General features: G+C 42.0%; 1 protein-coding gene and 1 non-coding gene across 3 annotated transcripts in view; one reads left to right on the plus strand and one right to left on the minus strand.

Annotated features, from left to right (window-relative positions):
- Positions 1 to 1,601: 1,601 nt before the first annotated feature.
- Positions 1,602 to 17,800, plus strand: part of CARS2 (cysteinyl-tRNA synthetase 2, mitochondrial) — a 70,396-nt gene continuing 54,197 nt past the window's right edge. Inside the window, exons 1-6 of one of the 2 annotated variants that reach the window (XM_058276424.2) lie at positions 1,602 to 2,008; positions 2,359 to 2,409; positions 6,041 to 6,158; positions 8,775 to 8,846; positions 8,981 to 9,086; positions 13,234 to 13,317. In XM_058276424.2, coding sequence (XP_058132407.1) covers positions 1,752 to 2,008; positions 2,359 to 2,409; positions 6,041 to 6,158; positions 8,775 to 8,846; positions 8,981 to 9,086; positions 13,234 to 13,317 — 688 coding nt within the window. In that variant the 5' untranslated portion in view covers positions 1,602 to 1,751. The remainder of the gene's footprint in view (positions 2,009 to 2,358; positions 2,410 to 6,040; positions 6,159 to 8,774; positions 8,847 to 8,980; positions 9,087 to 13,233; positions 13,318 to 17,800) is intronic. The other variant, XM_058276426.1, reaches the window with a different exon arrangement.
- On the minus strand, positions 14,352 to 14,486 carry LOC111762672 (small nucleolar RNA SNORA42/SNORA80 family). Its single transcript, XR_002795730.2, has one exon. It is a non-coding gene; the product is annotated as a small nucleolar RNA SNORA42/SNORA80 family (small nucleolar RNA).

Raw genomic sequence — 17,800 nt, forward strand, 5'->3', positions numbered from 1 at the left:
TTCTAGTCATTTTTACTTTGCGTCAACCTCAATCTCAACCTGCAAAAGGAGTCATGTTTTAACTATCATTCAGCAATGTGTTACGTATAGCATTGTTTTGATGATTCCTAAAAGCCTTTAAGAAAGGATAGATATGCTACCTGTCAAGGGCTAACCTCTGTTTCCTGAAGACAAAAGTTGCCATTGTTAATTTAAAAGTCATGATTTACTACAGCCAGTTCAAATATGCCAGTTTTCCAAATCTATGTACAGGATCTGGTCTTCAGTGTTATTGAACAGTTTTCAAAACATCTGTTCTAACCCTTCCTTACATTCTGCATGTTCTCACAGACTGCAGTTAATCTTTTGGTGCATTTTCTTCTTTTAGTGGCACATCTAGTATTTGCCCTTTCTGTTTGCTTCCACCTGCACAACAGGTGCATTCCATGAGCGATTAATTAAGCAAGCCCTTTTCTGAACTCAGTGCTGCCTACAGTGAGAGTTAAGAATTTACAATCTAAAATACTGTTAGAAAAACATACACATTGTACTACTTAGAAGCAAGAGCTAATTACAGAATAACGTGAAGACAAGTACTGCACAGGCAGTGAGAGGGAAAGTATTCGAGCAGAATTTATAATCGTCAGGGAGCACGTGTAGTTAACATTAAGGAAGGCGTCTCAATTCTGAAAAACAGGTTTCCTAACGTCTTGGTGTTTTAGATTAGACCGTAGTTTACATTAGACTATGTGCAGTTTGAAACAGAATTGCAGTTGGACTCCAGGGTTCTTGAAAAAGGTTTTGTTTAGTACTCTGGGAACATAGGATTTGCCTTTCAATAGTACGAGCAAATCAGTCTTAAAGAACTGAGGAACCTCTGTGCGGTTTGTGAGGACTGCAAAAGCAAAGGGGATTTTTTGTTTTTTAACGCTTTTTGCAACATACTGAAGGAGGAAGATAGTACATTTATTGAGATAGCTCGAAAGTAACTTCAACTGAATCCTGAATCCGCCTATTTAAAAGGCCCGTTTAAACCGCAATTCAGAACGTTTTTGCTCTCACAAGATAGGATGGTAGAACTTTTTAACCTAACAATGAACCACAAGCAGAAATTTCCTACTACACGTGCGTAATAACTGGATAATGTCGGAGACCTTGGTGGAGAGGGGGTGTGGTGGGGAAGGGGTGTTTGTAGCGTTGGGGCTGCAAACGTACTTTCAAGAAGGATTCACAGGTGCCGCGGGCCCAGCACTGTGAAATCTCTTCCAGGCTGGGACAGCACCAACGTCCCAGAGGCCGCTCCGCAACCCACCCAGCCACGGGGGAGCCTGCATTTCCCTTGGCACCACGGCCAAATAGACGCCGGCGATCGACATGCACTTATTAGGAGAAAGTCCCCTTCCTCTGCAGGGAAACGCGAGGGGGCGCGGTGCCCGCCGCGAATCCCGCCCCTTCCTGCGACCTCCGGGGGAGGGCAGCCGTGCGCTGGGACCGCCGTCCCTCCCGCGGGGTCCCGGGCTCCGACCGCTGCGCGCCGGGCTCTCCCGGCCTTGGCCAGCGCCAGCCCTCCGAGCCCAGCGAGGCGCGGGCCCGCCCCGCGCCCGGCGCCCCGCCCCGCGCCCGGCGCCCCGCCCCCCGCGCGCCTCTTCCGGGGGGCGTGGCCTGCCGGGGATGCTGCCGGGTGGCGCGCCGCGGGTTGGGGTGCGCGTGTGGCCTCGGCGCCCGCCTCCTCGCGCGGCCTGTTCCCCGCGGCTCGCGCGGGCTCGCCGACCATGCTGTGGACGCGCGGGGCCCACCTCCCTCCCGCCGCCCGCGGGCTGCGGTTCAGCTGCCTGTGCCTCCCGCTCTTCAGGGCCGGGCTGAGTCTCCGGCCGGGGGAGAGGGGGCGGCCCGCGGGCCGGGCTGTGTCTGGGGGACAGCGGCTGGACTGGCTGCAGCCTTCCGGCCATGACACCGGCATCAAGGTCTACAACAGTCTCACCCGAAGGAAAGACCCTTTAATAGTGGCCAACGCGGAAGCCGCCTCCTGGTAGCGTTTTGACACCCTGGTGGGGTTTGGGACAACTCTCGAGGACGGGAACTGTAAATTTAACCTTTTCGGGTGTCGTGGGCTTTCTCTTGTTGAAAGCTGCATTGGGTTCTTATGTGACAAACATTTATAAAATATTTTGGAGGGCTCCATGAAAAACATTGGGTTTTGTTCACAATCAATTTACAGATGTTGGTTAAGAATTAGGAATTCACGTAGTAGGGCTCAGGGTAGGTATTCCCAAAATGTGGCCACTTAAAAAACAACATAATTTTATGATAATTGTAACTAGGAATCTGGTGTTCTCATGCAAATATGTTTCACCTGATGGTTTTTAACTTTGTTCCCAGGTATAGCTGTGGACCAACTGTGTATGATCATGCACATCTGGGCCATGCTTGGTGAGTTTCCTGGGTTTGAATTTTCAGGCTTCAAGGGACCTTTTGTTTTTTGAAATAATTGGCCTTTTGCAGGTTTCTCCATCTCTGAAGTGACCCTTTAAGAATACTGAATAATTATTATGTTCCAGGCATTGTGCAGAGCACTTAATGTTTCTTTCATTTGGTTCCTGTACCAGTTCTAACCCATTTCACAGATGAGGAAACTCAGGGAGGCGATGTGGAGCAGTGAAAAATGACCTGTTTTGGAAGCAGATGATTCTTGGTGGGCTGAGTGAGGTGAGGAGGCCTCCCCTGGTGTTCTGGAGGCTGGCTCGTCAGGAGTCATTTCAGAGCCCTACCATTGGTTAGCTTCTCAGCCTTGGACAAGTCACTTTATTACTTTGAGTCCTGGTTTCTTCATCTTTGAGATGGGCATGGTAATAGTATACTTCCTTCTGAATCTTCACAACAGTTTTATGAAATAATACCCATAAAGTGCTGCTTAACACAGTACCTAACGTGTAACGTGTTGTAAGGGCTCAGCAGTTCCTGAGGGTGAGTAATGTACCCGAGCTCACACATTTAGGAAATGCTGGATCTGGGATGGAGCCTGGGTTTATCTGACTACTAAGTGGTTGCTGTCTTGCTTCCTACATTTGTCAGGATTACTACCTAGACTAAAGGTAAAAAGTTACATTTGTTTTTTCAATACTTATTTACCACCAGTGTATATGAAAACCTTGTGTGTGTGTGTCTTGTTATAAAGTAGATGGTCCAGGAGTCATTTTTCCCCTTCACTTTGGGCTATCTTATTGTTAATTTTGAAAAGCATATCGTCGATCTCTTTATTTGAAGTGCAAAATACAGAAAAGAGTGCAAATCTTAAGTGTACAGCTGCATAAGTTTTCACAGCCCTTAGATCAAGAAATAGTACCAGCACTCCAGAAATCTCCTTCAGCTCCTCTTTCATCACTGTCTTCCCCAGCCCTCACTCAAGGATAATTGCCACTGAATAAGCATGTTTACATGATTTAGTCTTGATGGTGAGAGAACTGGTTCATCAAGAAGAGTCATTCAGTTCAAGCTGCCTCTAGGTAGAAAACAGAACTAACTACAAGATTTCTGAAGAAGGGGAGGTCTTGGGGATGCCTCAGGAGGATCCATGACTCCACTGCTCTTGGGGTGAAGTTCAGAATTCGTAAGGCTGTCTTGTGGTTTGAGTGGACTAATCATTTCAGGTTCATCTCCCACCACTTTCCTCCCCTTTTCGCCAAACTTGCCTTCATTTAACAAAGACTTACATATTTAATAAACACACCTGAAGCACTTACCATGTGCTTGACAAATGCAACCACCTTAATCCTGACATGACCAGGTGGTAGGCATCTTTATTATTCCCAAATTACAAATGGGGACGTCACCCCAGGTCCCAAACCTAGTCAGTGATGAATGAGGCACTGGGCTCGGAGTCTGCCATCTTACTCTGCTGCCTCCACAGGAGGCCACGCCTCTCCTACCCAGGGCGTTCCAAGCACCATGTTCAGGTTCTAGGACTCTTGCCCCTAGACCTTCGCTTCCTGCCAGCCCAGCTACCACCTGTTCAGACCAAGCTGCCCTGCCCTGCCCCTCCACAGTCAGTCTCATATTATTGCCCCATCTCCTAACTTTTGCTGGTTATTTAATCATTTAATTTCATTAATATTTAATTATTTACACTCTAAGATGGCAAGGATCAACACATCACCTGTTACATAGGGGCAGAATTTGAGCTAAAACTTTGAAGGATAGGTAGGACTGTTGAGTAGAAAGAGATCCTAACAAAAGGCCTACAAAATTTCCAGGAAGAGATGGGGCAGAGGAGAGCAAATCCTACTCGGAAGGAAATGAATAGCCAGTTTGGATGAAGTAGAGGTGTATTAGGGGGAAAGATAGGAAGGGTGGTTGAAGCCGGATTAGGTAGGGAGAGCATTGCATTATCAGGCCAGAAGAGTTGGGGTTTATTTCATAATGGAAGGAGTACCGTGGAGAAAGTCTTCTTAGAATTTTATTTATTTCTCTTTGCTTCCTCCCCCCCCCCCCCCCCACGTTGTCTGCTCTCTGTGTCCATTTGCTGTGTGTTCTTCTGTGTCTGCTTGCATTCTTATCATGCGGCACTGGGAATCTGTCGCTTTTTTTGTTGTGTCATCTCATTGCGTCAGCTCTGTGTGTGTGTGGCACCACTCCTGGGCAGGCTGCCCTTTTTTCGTGCAGGGCAGCTCTCCTTGTGTGGCATATTCCTTGCACGTCGGGCTTCCCTACGCAGGGGCACCCCTGCGTGGCACATCACTCCTTGGGCACAGCAGCACTGCACGTGGGCCAGGAGGCCCTAGGTATCGAACTCTGGACCCTCCATATGGTAGGCCGATGCTCTATCAGTTGAACCACAACCACTTCCCAACATGGAAGAGTCTTGAATGCTGGGAGTAATCTTAGCAGTCATCTAGATTAGCACTTTCATTTATTGGTAGAGAAAGCCAAGGTCCAGAACAGTAAATTGACCTGACCAGTGGTCATGTAGTTGATAGTAGAGCCACAGAACAAGTCTGAGGATTCGGATGCCAGTTTCTTGAAACTCTTGTCTCTGGCTGCCTAGCCTCTGCAGGTGTGTGTAGGCATGGTGAGAGCAGCACAGCTGCATGATCTCCCCCAAAAGCTCTGCCACAGCAGTTGTCACTCTCAACCTGAGCTCCTTTTGGCCAAGAATGTTATTTTCCTCTTTGTTTTCACTAAGTCTCATTTCTTGTGGCATCTTTGTCAACTCAAGATTAATGAAGGGCATAGCGAGGATAATGGTATTAATAGCTTTTGTTCGTTGGAATAGTGCTTCCCAGGCCTTAAGACTATCATATGGAACCATGGACACCTAGCATTTTGCCCCATTTATAGGTCAGCCGAATGAGGCTTCAAGAGGTTATGTATCTTGTCAAGGAGTTTTGGAGATAGTTTTGTCACAAGAATCAAGATTTGATCTCAGCTCTGTTGTGGGGCGAGGGGTGGTGAATATGGGTTTTTAAAGTGATATAATAATATGGCTTGAATTTTTTTTTCCCAAGGGATACTGATTTCTTAACTTAAATTTAGAGAGGCCAAGTAGATGATAGAGCTGAGCATGAGATTAGCTGACCTTGAGTTTTAAGGTTTGTGGGAAACCAGGTTTTCTACAATACTATAAACACTTCTTAGAAGTAATCTTATACAGCTTTAATAGAACTGTACTTGTTTTGACTTATTATTATTTGTTTCTGTCTATTTTGTCATAGTGAAAAATTAGAATTATTCTAGAACATGAATAAGGATGGTAAAAGCTTTCAGTGAGAACAGATTTTTATACAGCTGAATTGGTGTAAACTCAAATAACAGCTCTAAAATAAAAATACTAAAACATTTTCCTGCAATTGAGGCAATACTTTTGTCAGTTTCTTGTGAGGAACTGTGTGGGCCAGTCAGAAAACAGCTTTTCCTTTATTTTTCAGCTCCATCTGACTATCAGTTATATTACAGTTGTAGTTCTGCAGCAGCCTCTTAAAATAACCATACATTTTTAAGAAATAGCACAATGATGACCTCCTGTTTTAAAGATACCCTAACCTTTTATTTTTTTTCCTTCTTCCAGCTCTTATGTTAGATTTGATATAGTTCGAAGGATCCTAACCAAGGTTTTTGGATGTAACATAGTTATGGTGATGGGAATTACAGATGTGGATGATAAAATAATCAAAAGAGCCAGTGAGGTAAGTATGAAAGATTGACATTTATTGATAACTTGATTGATTAGTGTTCTGACCCCTATAGAGCAGTAATTCTTATTTGTACTTTATAAGTAGTTTTTGTATCTTCTTCATTCATGGCCCAATGAAACAGTAACAGGTTATCAGAGTAATCTTTGTTGTCTTAGTAAAGGAAGTGAAGGTCTGTTTAATTTTGTCGCTGAAGCATTTTATTAAGTTGCCTCACCCTGCAGTGGTGTCTTGGCGTGAATCTTTAATCCTTCCCCTGCCCCCTTCAGCCTCCAAGATCAACACCTTATGCCCTTTTTACAGGGGGAGTAGGTCCACTGATCCTTGCCATTGGATGTAGTCACAGTTCTGCTAACGTCTTTCATCTCTGTTTTGTGACTACTTAAAAAGTGCTTTTGTATATATTGCCATTTGAGTGTTAGAATGATCCTTTGTGCTAGGCAGAGCAAACATTATTGTGCCTTTTTTAACATCTGTTTTGTTGGGGATATTTTTACATTTTGAAATAATTTTAAGCCCACAGAAAAATGGCAAGAACAGTACAAAGAACTCCTGCGTCCCCTTTACCAGGATTTCCCAGCTATCACTTTACTGTGGTTGCACCATCATCTCTCTCTACTTAGTCTTTTTCCAATGTGATGATCCATTCTCCCTGTCTTAGTTTGCCACAGCCTCTTGGGGACTTCATGCTTAACCTTTGGCTGCTAGCGATCCTCAAGTCCTCTCTCACATGGCAGGGCGAAAATGGCAGCTCCCTTTTTCTGTGTCTCCATTTATATAAAGCTCCAGTAAGAAGGCAGAGACCCAACCTGAGTCACACCTCACTGAGGTCGTCCAATCAAAACAACCCCTTGGGGAGCAGGTGTAGCTCAGTGGTTGAGCACCTCCTTCGCATGTATGAGGTCCTGGGTTCGATCACCGGTATCTCCTTTAAAGGCAGGGCGTGGGGAGAGGAACACACCCACAGGAATGGATTAAGTTAAACACAGTCCTCTTGGGGAGTCATCAAATTCATACTCCCTAAATACACTACTGCTTACCTTTCTAAAACGAGTACACTCTTGCACTGCGGCCGTACATCTCTCCCAGTCATAAAATCACTGCTGCAACATGTTGGTAATGATGATACAACCATACAGTTCACCGTCCCCATTCATACTTTGCGAACTGTCCCAACAGTGTCTCTTCTGATTCAAGACCGCTTCCTGGGGTCTTTAGTCTCCTTCAGCATGTAACAGTTGCTTGTTATAGTCTCTTGCCCTTTCTTTCATATCTTTGATAGTCTCAGAGATTAGAGGACTTTTGTTTTGCAGGATGACCCTTAACGTGGGTCCGTTGGATGTTTCCCCAATTTACAGAAGAGGGACGAGAGGTTAAAGTGATTCCCCAAGGTTCCTTAAATGGCAGGGCTGCACCCCAGGTCTTCTGACCTCAGTTCTTTCCAGTACGCAACAGCCAGGTCTGACTAACTAGGAACTTTGTGGCAGGTAGTAAAACGGATTCAAGGGTCAGGCAGAGGCAGCCCTCCCCCACCCCCCTGCCAGTGCCTGGCAGAGCCCAGAGGGCAGTGGATGAGAATTATCTTCTCGTTCATAGCCCACTGAGGTGCAGCAGGGAGGTCAGGGGGTCTCCCTGGGCTCGAGCAGATCACTGGTGGGTGGGAGAGGGTAATGAGGTGTGGAGTAAGCTCGAGACCACTGCCCTCCTGGCAGAGGGGATTTGAAGGGTTCTTTACCTTTGCCTTTTTGGTGAGGGGGTCCCTTGTAGTTTCTCTAGTCCAAAGCAATAGCCTGATATGTTTTCTGTAATGACTTTGTACGTAGGAAACTGTGTGTAGCATGCTACATGTGGGGGTTTAAAGGAAAGTATACAAATATATCCATAAATAAATTCATGCTTGTGAAAAAATTTATAACCACATTTACCACATTTGCCCTCTGGGAGGGAAGCTGGGTTCTGGGCACACCTCTTTCTGTCATTTAAATTCTCCTGGGAATGTATTACCTATTTGGAAAACTAAAATTAAGATAGATAAATAGAAACAATTTAGTGATTTTAGGTCCAAAATTGCGTAGTATTTGAAACTACTGACATGGCAAGATAAATAAATAAGAGCAATCTGGAGATTGTAGGCTTTTTAAATTAGTTTTTGTTCAGTTTTTTCCCCCAGTCTTGTTTTCTTTTGCCTCCTGAGCATTAATGGATAAGATAGGGACTCAGGTTTCTTGTTATTATGTAGAGTATTGATTTTGACCTTGTCTTAGGAAAACAGAGTTTTGTTTTTGTTTGCTTTTTATTATATAATGGAAATCATGACAAAATAGTAGTTAGTGAACCTTTTTGACTAGCTAAGTTATGGTATACATTTAATAACTAAAGGAAATTTCCCCCTTCATGAGTGGGCAGTGCCACATGGAGACTAAGCCACAGTGGGACCACATGGCACAGTTCCTTCTTTGTGCCAAAGATGGGCCCCGTGGTAAAAAAATAAATAAATAAATAAATAAATCAGTTTGTTTTTGGCATGATGCAAAGGGACCATCATGCTTCTGTATGGTTCTGCTGTAAATACTCCAGGCTTATTAATATATTTACCTGAATTTTTTATAGATGAATGTATCACCCACTTCCCTTGCCAGGCACTATGAAGAAGATTTTAAACAAGATATGGCAGCCCTGAAGGTAAAATTTGTTGTTGATTTTTTTTTTTCCTGCCATGAGTATAAAAAGCTTGAACAATGAAAATCATTTGTAGCTGACCTATGATTTTTAACTTATAGAAATACTGTCATTTCTCTTTTACTTTATAATTTCAGGTTCTTCCACCCACAGTGTACCTGAGGGTAACTGAAAATATTCCTCAGATCATTTCTTTCATTGAAGGAATAATTGCTAATGGGCATGCTTATTCAACAGAGAAAGGTAGGGTTTATGTTTTCATAACTGATCATCGGGTAATACTGATAGGATTTTGAGAATCTAGACACGTATTTATAAATTATTGAAACACATGCCATACATTTTACTGTTTTTCTTGGTATGATTCCAAACTGAAAATGTTATGGACTTTTCCATATTTATTATATCTCTTTGTAAAACTTTTTTTTTTAACTTTTTTTTTTTTTAATGATTTATTTATTTCTCTCCCCTTCCCCACCCCACCCCAGTTGTCTGTTCTCTGTGTCTATTTGCTGCACGTTCTTCTTTGTCTGCTTCTGTTGTTGTCAGCAGCACGGGAATCTGTGTTTCTTTTTGTTGTGTCATCTTGCTGCGTCAGGCACCATTCCTGGGCAGGCTGCAATTTCTTTCGCACTGGGCGGCTCTCCTTATGGGGCGCACTCCTTGTTTGTGGGGCTCCCCTACATGGCACAGCACTCCTTGTGCGCATCAGCACTGAGCGTGGGCCAGCTCCACACGGGTCAAGGAGGCCCAGGGTTTGAACTGCCAGCCTCCCATGTGGTAGATGGACGCCCTAACCACTGGGCTCAATCCACTTCCTGATTCAGTTCTTTTTAAGAATACTTCCCATAGGCACAGGGATTGACCAATCTGGCAGTCTAGTCTATAGAAAGCAAATATGACAAAATATTAATTGTTGACTGTAGATGGTAAGTATACAAGTGTTCATTATATTCTTTCAACATTATTTGTTAAAAATTTTTCATAACAAAAAATTGGAGACAAAAGCAGTACCTCTGAAAACCCACTCCTTTCTTGTTATCTTCCTGTAATGGACCATTTGGAAGTAGGTTTCAGACATTATGGTACTTCAACCCCTTGATACTTCAACATGCGTTTCTGCCTAATTAGGACATTCTCCTTCAAAACCACAATGTCATCAGGTCTAAGACAATTAACAGTAATTTCTTAGTACCATCAAATAGCCTCCCCATTACCCAGTCATCCCCAAAATTTGTTTTATAGATGCTCTCCCCACCTTCCCAAATTAGAATCTGATCAAGAAAATCCATTGCTTTTCATTGTTATGCTTCTTTGGTCTCTATTAGTTTAAAAGACTCTCTCAAAAAGACAAAAGCAAAACAAACAAAAAAACCTCACTCTTCCTCCCCCCCCAACAATATGTCTGTTTGAAGAGACAACTCATCGGTTATCTTATATAAGGTCTCACATTCTAGAGTTATGTGCTCATTTTCCTCTAGTGGGGTTTAATTTGCTTAAATGGTTCTTTTTGTCTGATAGCCTTCAGGGTAAGATTGGTAAAAAGCGTTTTTGCTATGGTATGTGATCATGCATTATTTTCAGCTGTAACTTTTCCTTTCCAGTCATCCTTTCTTAAATCCAAGTCTTACCCTTCTCTCAAACCCTAACCGAAGACCTTTCTCCTCTGTGAAGATTTATTTTTCAACCATAGCTAAAGATGAACTTTCTTACCTTTTAAGTCTATACTTATATGTTGCCTTAGTTTGCTGTTCCATGTTTTTGTATTTGGTCCCCATCTAAATACTAAATGCTTAGGCCATCAAAACCTTATGCCTTTATTGAGCAATATATTACAGTATCCAGCTCAGGTCTTGGGCTATATAGGTAGTGAAATGGCTTATTGCAAATAAATAAAAAGTTATACGGGAAGCAGACTTGGCCCAGTGGTTAGTGCGTCCATCTACCACATGTGAGGTCCGTGGTTCAAACCCCAGGCCTCCTTGACCCGTGTGGAGCTGGCCCATGCGCAGTGCTGATGCGCGCAAGGAGTACCCTGCCACTTGGGCGTCCCCTGTGTAGGGGAACCCCATGCGCAAGGAATGCACCCCATAAGGAGAGCCGCCCAGCGCAAAAGGAAGTGCAGCCTGCCCAGGAATGGTGCCACCCACATGGAGAGCTGACACAGCAAGATGACGCAAAAAAAGAAACACAGATTCCCGTGCCGCTGACAACAACAGAAGTGGACAAAGAAGAACACGCAGCAAATAGACACAGAGAACAGACAACTGGGGTGGGGTGGGTGGAGGGGAGAGAAATAAAATAAATCTTAAAAAAAAAAGTTATAAAGCATTATCATAGACACTGTTTATAGATATTATTGGACTGTGAGCATCTTTCTTTTAGGGGGTCTACCTAAAGCCTAAGATAAATGTTAGGAATCCAGATTCCCATAAACATGTACCAAATTTACTCAGTAACATATGCATATGGAAGTACTTCCTAATTTTAGTTTATCTAATTTTAAATACCCTTGTTTAGATTTTGTTTCTAAGGAAAACTTCTTTTTAAGGGCTTAGATATCTAAGCTGGAGTTTGCTCCAAAAAATAAAGGAATTATTTTCCTTCTTTTGTGAGAATTTGTGTAACTTAAACTAAGAAATAACCATGTGGCTCCGTTTTTAAAAATGAACTGATCGGGGAGCAGATGTAGGTCAAGTGGTTGAGCACCTGCTTCACATGTGTGAAGTCCTGGATTCAATCCCTGGTACCTCCTAAAAACAAACAAATGTAAAAACCAGCTCTCATTGGGGAGCAGATATAAGTCAGTGGTTGAGCACCTGCTTCCCATGTACAGGGTCCTGGGTTAAATCCCTGGTACCTCCTAAAGTTAAAAATAAATAACTTAAACTGATTAATGTTCATGAGGTATTTAGAGATTCTAAACCTGACATACTTTAGGACTAAATGCTATTTGCTCTATGGTTTTATTATTATGTGTTTTAGTTTCCCTGCTTCTAAAGCAAATACCATGCCATGGGGTGGCTTAAACAAAGGGAATTTATAGGCTCACAGTTTTGAGGCCAGAAGTCTAAAATCAAGGTGTTATCAGGGTGATGCTTTCTTCCTGAAGACTGGTGTTCTGGGAATTAGCAACTGTATTAGTGAAAATAATGTGATTAAAAATTTTAAAACTTAAAATTTGTGAAGATTAAAAAATTGTATCCACCATTGGGCCCTAATGATGAGCATGTGAATTAAATATGGTTTATGGGTACATTGGCTTGGCAGTGCAGATCTGTGATATTTCCCGGCCTTAATTAGCAACATCTCCTTCCTTGGAAGAGACATCAGCCTTGTAATACACAACAGCTTTTGCAGCTGGAGTGAGACTCTCAATTAGCATGGGTTATTCCACCTTCGTGATGGAAGTCCTAGCTCTGAGCATTTCACTTCTCAGGTCTGCTTCTTTCTACTTTAAGTATGGAGATAGCAAAGCATTAAAAGAGCCTAGGTACTTCAAGCATAGAGATGCTTTCTTTTTCCTATTTCCTTTTTGATGTAGTGACATGTACAACTCAAGATATCCCATTTGAGACATTATTTTTAATCTAAATTTAAAAACAGCTTGGAAAGATACTTGAATAAAGAATTAGTTTCTTTATTAATTGGTGTGTAGCATATAGCCCAAAAGTGAAATGAATGTCAATAACACTTACCTTTTTTATTCTGTTAAAAAGCATTGTCTAAACATTTTATGAAGAATTTACACCTGTGTTTTCACTTTCACGTCCATCTGTTCATGATTTATACAAATGCATGCTTTAATGATATAATATTTTTAAATTCTGGTTTTAAAGTATAAGAAAAAGGACGAGGGAAACGGACTTTGGCCCAGTGGTTAGGGCATCCGTCTACCACATGAGAGGTCCGCGGTTCAAGTCCCGAGCCTCCTTGACCCGTGTGGAGCTGGCCCAAGCGCAGTGCTGATGCGCGCAAGGAGTGCCGTGCTACACAGGGGTGTCCCCCGCGTAGGGGAGCCCCACGCGCAAGGAGTGCGCCCATAAGGAGAGCCGCCCTGTGCGAAGGAGGGAGCAGCCTGCTGAGGAATGGCGCCGCCCACACTTCCCGTGCCGCTGACACTTCCCGTGCCGCTGACGACAACAGAAGCGGACAAAGAAACAAGATGCAGCAAAAAGACACAGAAAAAAAAAACAAAACAGACAACCGGGGGAAGGGAGGGGAATTAAATAAATAAATAAAATTTAAAAAAAAAAAAAAAGGACGAAATCAAGGCCAAATGCCATATTCTATCTTCAGAATTTAATAACTTGTTAGATATTAAGATGAAATAGATACTGATGTTTAAAATTGAGACATGATGAATTTCCTTATTACCTTTAAAAAATAGGCAATGTCTACTTTGACCTGAAGTCTAGAGGAGACAAGTATGGTAAACTAGTCGGTGTGGTCCCTGATCCAGTTGGAGAGCCAGGTGGGTTGACCTTCCCTAAGTAAGCCCTTTGGGTCCATCTAACCTCTGCCTCACATCTTAGGTTCTGGGGAGCCTGAAGCATAGACTCTACTGTCTCACATGCTTGGTGCAGCCATGAACCCAACATTTACTCAGGATGTAGTAACATCAGCCATAACGTTGATCACAATAATGTTTGAAATTTAATTCATTTTCTAGAATGCTTAAAACGTATAGAGTATAAATTCAAACACCAAGTGAGGCATCATCTTCCCACTTCTGAAACTGGTCCTCCAGCTCTTCTCCCTGGAGGCAACACTTTTCATCCATTTCTCAGATTTCTTTTCTGAGATTTTCTTTGCATGTGAAAACATACATACATGGTAGCATATTATAATGCTTTTACCTCTTTTATCATATATTAAATTCCCTTATATATTTGGATCTATTTCTGTATGCTGTTATAGCAATTTGTGAGATCAAAATCATTTTTATGGAAGAAGAAATAAGTATATAGAACTAAATTTAAAATTTTTAAAGGATACTATTTAAGGAAACCAAACAAGAAAACCCCTTTAAGACAAGTTGTCCAAGTATGTCTATCTTTAGGCATTATCCTACTGCTTCATAAACTGTCCCATTCAAATCTAATTATTAATAGAATTATTGATTTGACTTCTCAGAAATGTTATTTGTTACTTTCACACAATCAGTAGTTTAATACTCATCTACCTACTAGTGCTAGAACAGAAAATTCCTCGATCATACATGCCTATGAGATGTGGCTACCAAGTGGATGGTTGACTTGTGCCATAGGAAAGTAAAGGAGGAGTTTCTAATAGTTATATATTCTAGACCAGCAATACTTGTTACAAATAAAATTATTTTCTTATCCCAAGGCAATATACAAATATCAGTAGAAAATTAGGAAATATAATTATGCAAAGCAGCAATAATAAAACCATATTCTCACATACAGTGAAAAAACTTATAATCCTGTGATGGATATCATTTCAGAATATATATATATATATAATTTTTTTTTTTCCTTTTTATACCGTGCAACCCTCTTCAGTGCTGAGGTCTATGGTCAAGGAGGACAGGCAGTAGTTCGGGGCTACAGTTTGTTCTGGCATGGGACACTATGAGAGGTCCAGGGGTGCAGACCTGCCAAGAAGCAATATATATTTTCAAATATTTTTATTGTTACAATAGCATATCAACATAAAGCAAATGCATAGCTCAATAAATTATAGAGACCGAGCCATGTAGGCATCCCAGGCCCTCCCCATCCCCCCACCTAGCACCACCCTCTCCCACCCACCTCTACAGTGGTGACCACTGTCTAACTCTAATGGTAATTGCCTCCTTACCTTTTCTTAGTGTTTTTTTTCCCCCACAAGCATGTATCTTTAAGCACAGTAGTTTAGCCTTAGGTGCTTTATATTTTTTTATCTTTCAGAATGTTTTTAGTGTATAGGTTCCTCCTCCATACTTGTGCACCTTGCACTTCATTTGATGAAGAAACATCATTTGTCTTACAGAGTTCCCGTAGTTGGGATTTTGCTAATTCTGTTTTCATGGTGATATATAACATTTTCCTCTGTTCTGTGTCATGTTTGCAAGTTAGTCGTTTAATTTTGAGGCTTAATCAGATTCAGAATTCTGAGAAGACTACTTTATAGATGGTGTGGTAGTCATCAAAAGACATGCAAGGTTTGATTGTCTTTCTTTTTGTGCGTTCAGCCATTGATGGTCTAGGCTTAGATCCTTAATTATAAAATGAGGTTTGCATATACATGATATTCCAACCCCTAATTTCTTCTGTATTTATTTGCTGGAATACATTTATATAGACAGATTGCTATTTTGTTAGCCAGAGGGGCAGTTTGAATAGAAAAGGCAGGATAAGTGCTAGTCTTTCCCTTCATTTACCAATTTTAAAAAATGAGTTTTTAAATCAGCCTTGAAGGTGACCAGTTTTTCTGTTAATCATTAAGGACTCATGAACTTAAACGTATTTGTTATATTTCAGTTCATTGCCATTATTTTTATTGATCCTCAGATATTCCCTTCTTTGCCAATGCCACTGCTGCTGCTTGTTTTTTTGTTTTTTGTTTTTTTTAGGAGGTACCAGGGATTGAATCTGGGACCTTGTACATGCAAAACTGGTGCTTAACCACTGAGCTACACCTGCTTTGCAGTGGACACTTTCTTAGGTTGGCCACCAAGTCCTTTAAATATAATCCTGTTAGTATTTGAAAGTTTAGTTTCAGTCTGTCTGATATGGAAGAATATTCCTGGCTCAAGTACCTTTTCTGTCCCAGATGTGGAATAAATTGTTTTTCCTGGAAGCCCTGTTTTCTTCTAGTGGGAAATGGTATTTCAAGAGTACAGTATGGGGAAGCGGACTTTGGCCCAGTGGTTAGGGCATCCGTCTACCACATGGGAGGCCCGCGGTTCAAGCCCCGGGCCTTCTTGACCCGTGTGGGAGCTGGCCCATGCGCAGTGCTGATGCGCGCAAGGAGTGCCGTGCCACACAGGGGTGTCCCCTGCGTAGGGGAGCCCCACGCGCAAGGAGTGCACCATAAGGAGAGCCGCCCAGCGCGAGGGAGGGAGCAGCCTGCCGAGGAATGGCGCCACCCACACTTCCCGTGCCGCTGACGACAACAGAAGCGGACAAAGAAACAAGACGCAGCAAAAAGACACAGAAAACAGACAACCGGGGGAGGGGAGGGGAATTAAATAAATAAAAATAAATCTTTAAAAAAAAAAAAGTACAGTATGGGCACCAAGGGTGCTCATTGTTGTAGTCAGTTATTTCTTGGCCTTTCAATGGACAGAGATAATATGTATATACCTACAAAATAAGATAGCATAAGGTCATATTGATAATCAAATTCAGGATGACAGTGGTTTACTTAACACTTATGTTTTACATTTCTATCTCCTTTTTCCCTATATGGGAAATTCTGGTCTTTAAGAATTCCAGGGGTGATAGATATATCCAATAATAATTCATTTGCTTTATCCCATATTACAGTCCAGCAGCCTCAGAATAATACTGGCAACAGGATTATTGAAAGTAGTTAAAAATAGTTTTTTGCATGTGCTTTCCCATATTCTTGACATACTTTGAAAAAAAAAAATTAGGTTTACTGTGTCTGCATTGTCCAAAGATATATAGTCATTACATAGTAGTACATTACTCCCTTACGTCTCTTAATTAGTGTATTAGTCAGCTAAAGGGGTGCTGATGCAAAATCAGTTGGTTTTTATAATGGGCATTTATTTGGGGTAGCAGCTTACAGTTACCGGCCCATAAAGAGTAAATTACTTCCCTCACCAAAGTCTGTTGCCACATGTTGAGCAAGATGGCACGTGATGCCTGTGAGGGTTCAGCCGCCTTCTTCAGGCTCTGTGGTCCCAGCTTCTTCAAGTCTCAGCTGTAGGCAGGGATAAGTCTCTTTCCTGGGGCTCATTCCTCTCTGGGCTCAGCTGCTCTGTTCTCTCCACAAGGTCAGCTGTAGGCTATCAGGCTGGCGCTCTCCCCAGGCCTCTGCCATGTCTATGGAGTTATCTCTATTCATCTGTGTTCTCCTGTGTATTTACTTTTCAAGGCTCCAGCATCAAAACTCCTACTCTCTCCTCCGCCGTGTCTTTTTCTCTGTGAGTCCCTGCTCACCAAATCAAAGCCTTAACCATAATTTAGTCAAGTAAAAGTGAAACCTCTGAATCTAATATGCCCAGAGGAAGACCAGTTTACAAACATAATCCAATATCTATTTTGGAATTCATAAACAGTACCAAACTGCTACAGTAGCTTTAGTTCTACATATCTACATATCAATATATGTTGATGCCCAGCAACAGTCTGTATGTTGATTTCTCTCTGGTTGGTTGTTTCTGAAGCTAATTCCCCATTAAATTCTGAAGGGAGAGCCTGTCTTCAGGAACAGGAGTCCAGTTTTTGCTTGTTAATGACAGTTTGCTGGCTTTTTAACTTGAAAGGCATTTTGGCTGGATACAAAATCCTTGGCTTACATTTTTCTCTCCATAAATATCTTAAATTTTTTTTTTTCATTTTCTTCTGTCATAATATGTTGTAACTAAAGTCCAATGACTTATCGAATTTTCCTCCATTATGAATGAATTGTTTGTTTTACTTGGGTGCCCAAAGGATTTTTTATTTTCTTTTTCTTTAAAGCTTAGTCATTTCATTTTACTAGTAATAAAAATAGGGGTTTGTCAATGTGACCCAGAAAAAGTATCAGTATCTACACACACAGAAAAGGTTTAACATCTTTTAAATTCATGAAAGTTTAAGAAATGCACGGGTGAGAAGGGTTTTCTGGGAGGCATGGTGCACATAGATGTTATCCCTCTTGTCCAATGAGGAAGTTGATTTCGGTGAGCACAAGGCGACCTGGCCCAGGAGCAGACAGCCGCACCGTGATTGTGACTGGTATTCTAGCACAGAGTCTTTCTCTTTGGTCACAAGCTG

This window comes from Dasypus novemcinctus, chromosome 15 (assembly GCF_030445035.2).
Source record: "Dasypus novemcinctus isolate mDasNov1 chromosome 15, mDasNov1.1.hap2, whole genome shotgun sequence".
Taxonomy (NCBI): Eukaryota; Metazoa; Chordata; class Mammalia; order Cingulata; family Dasypodidae; genus Dasypus; species Dasypus novemcinctus.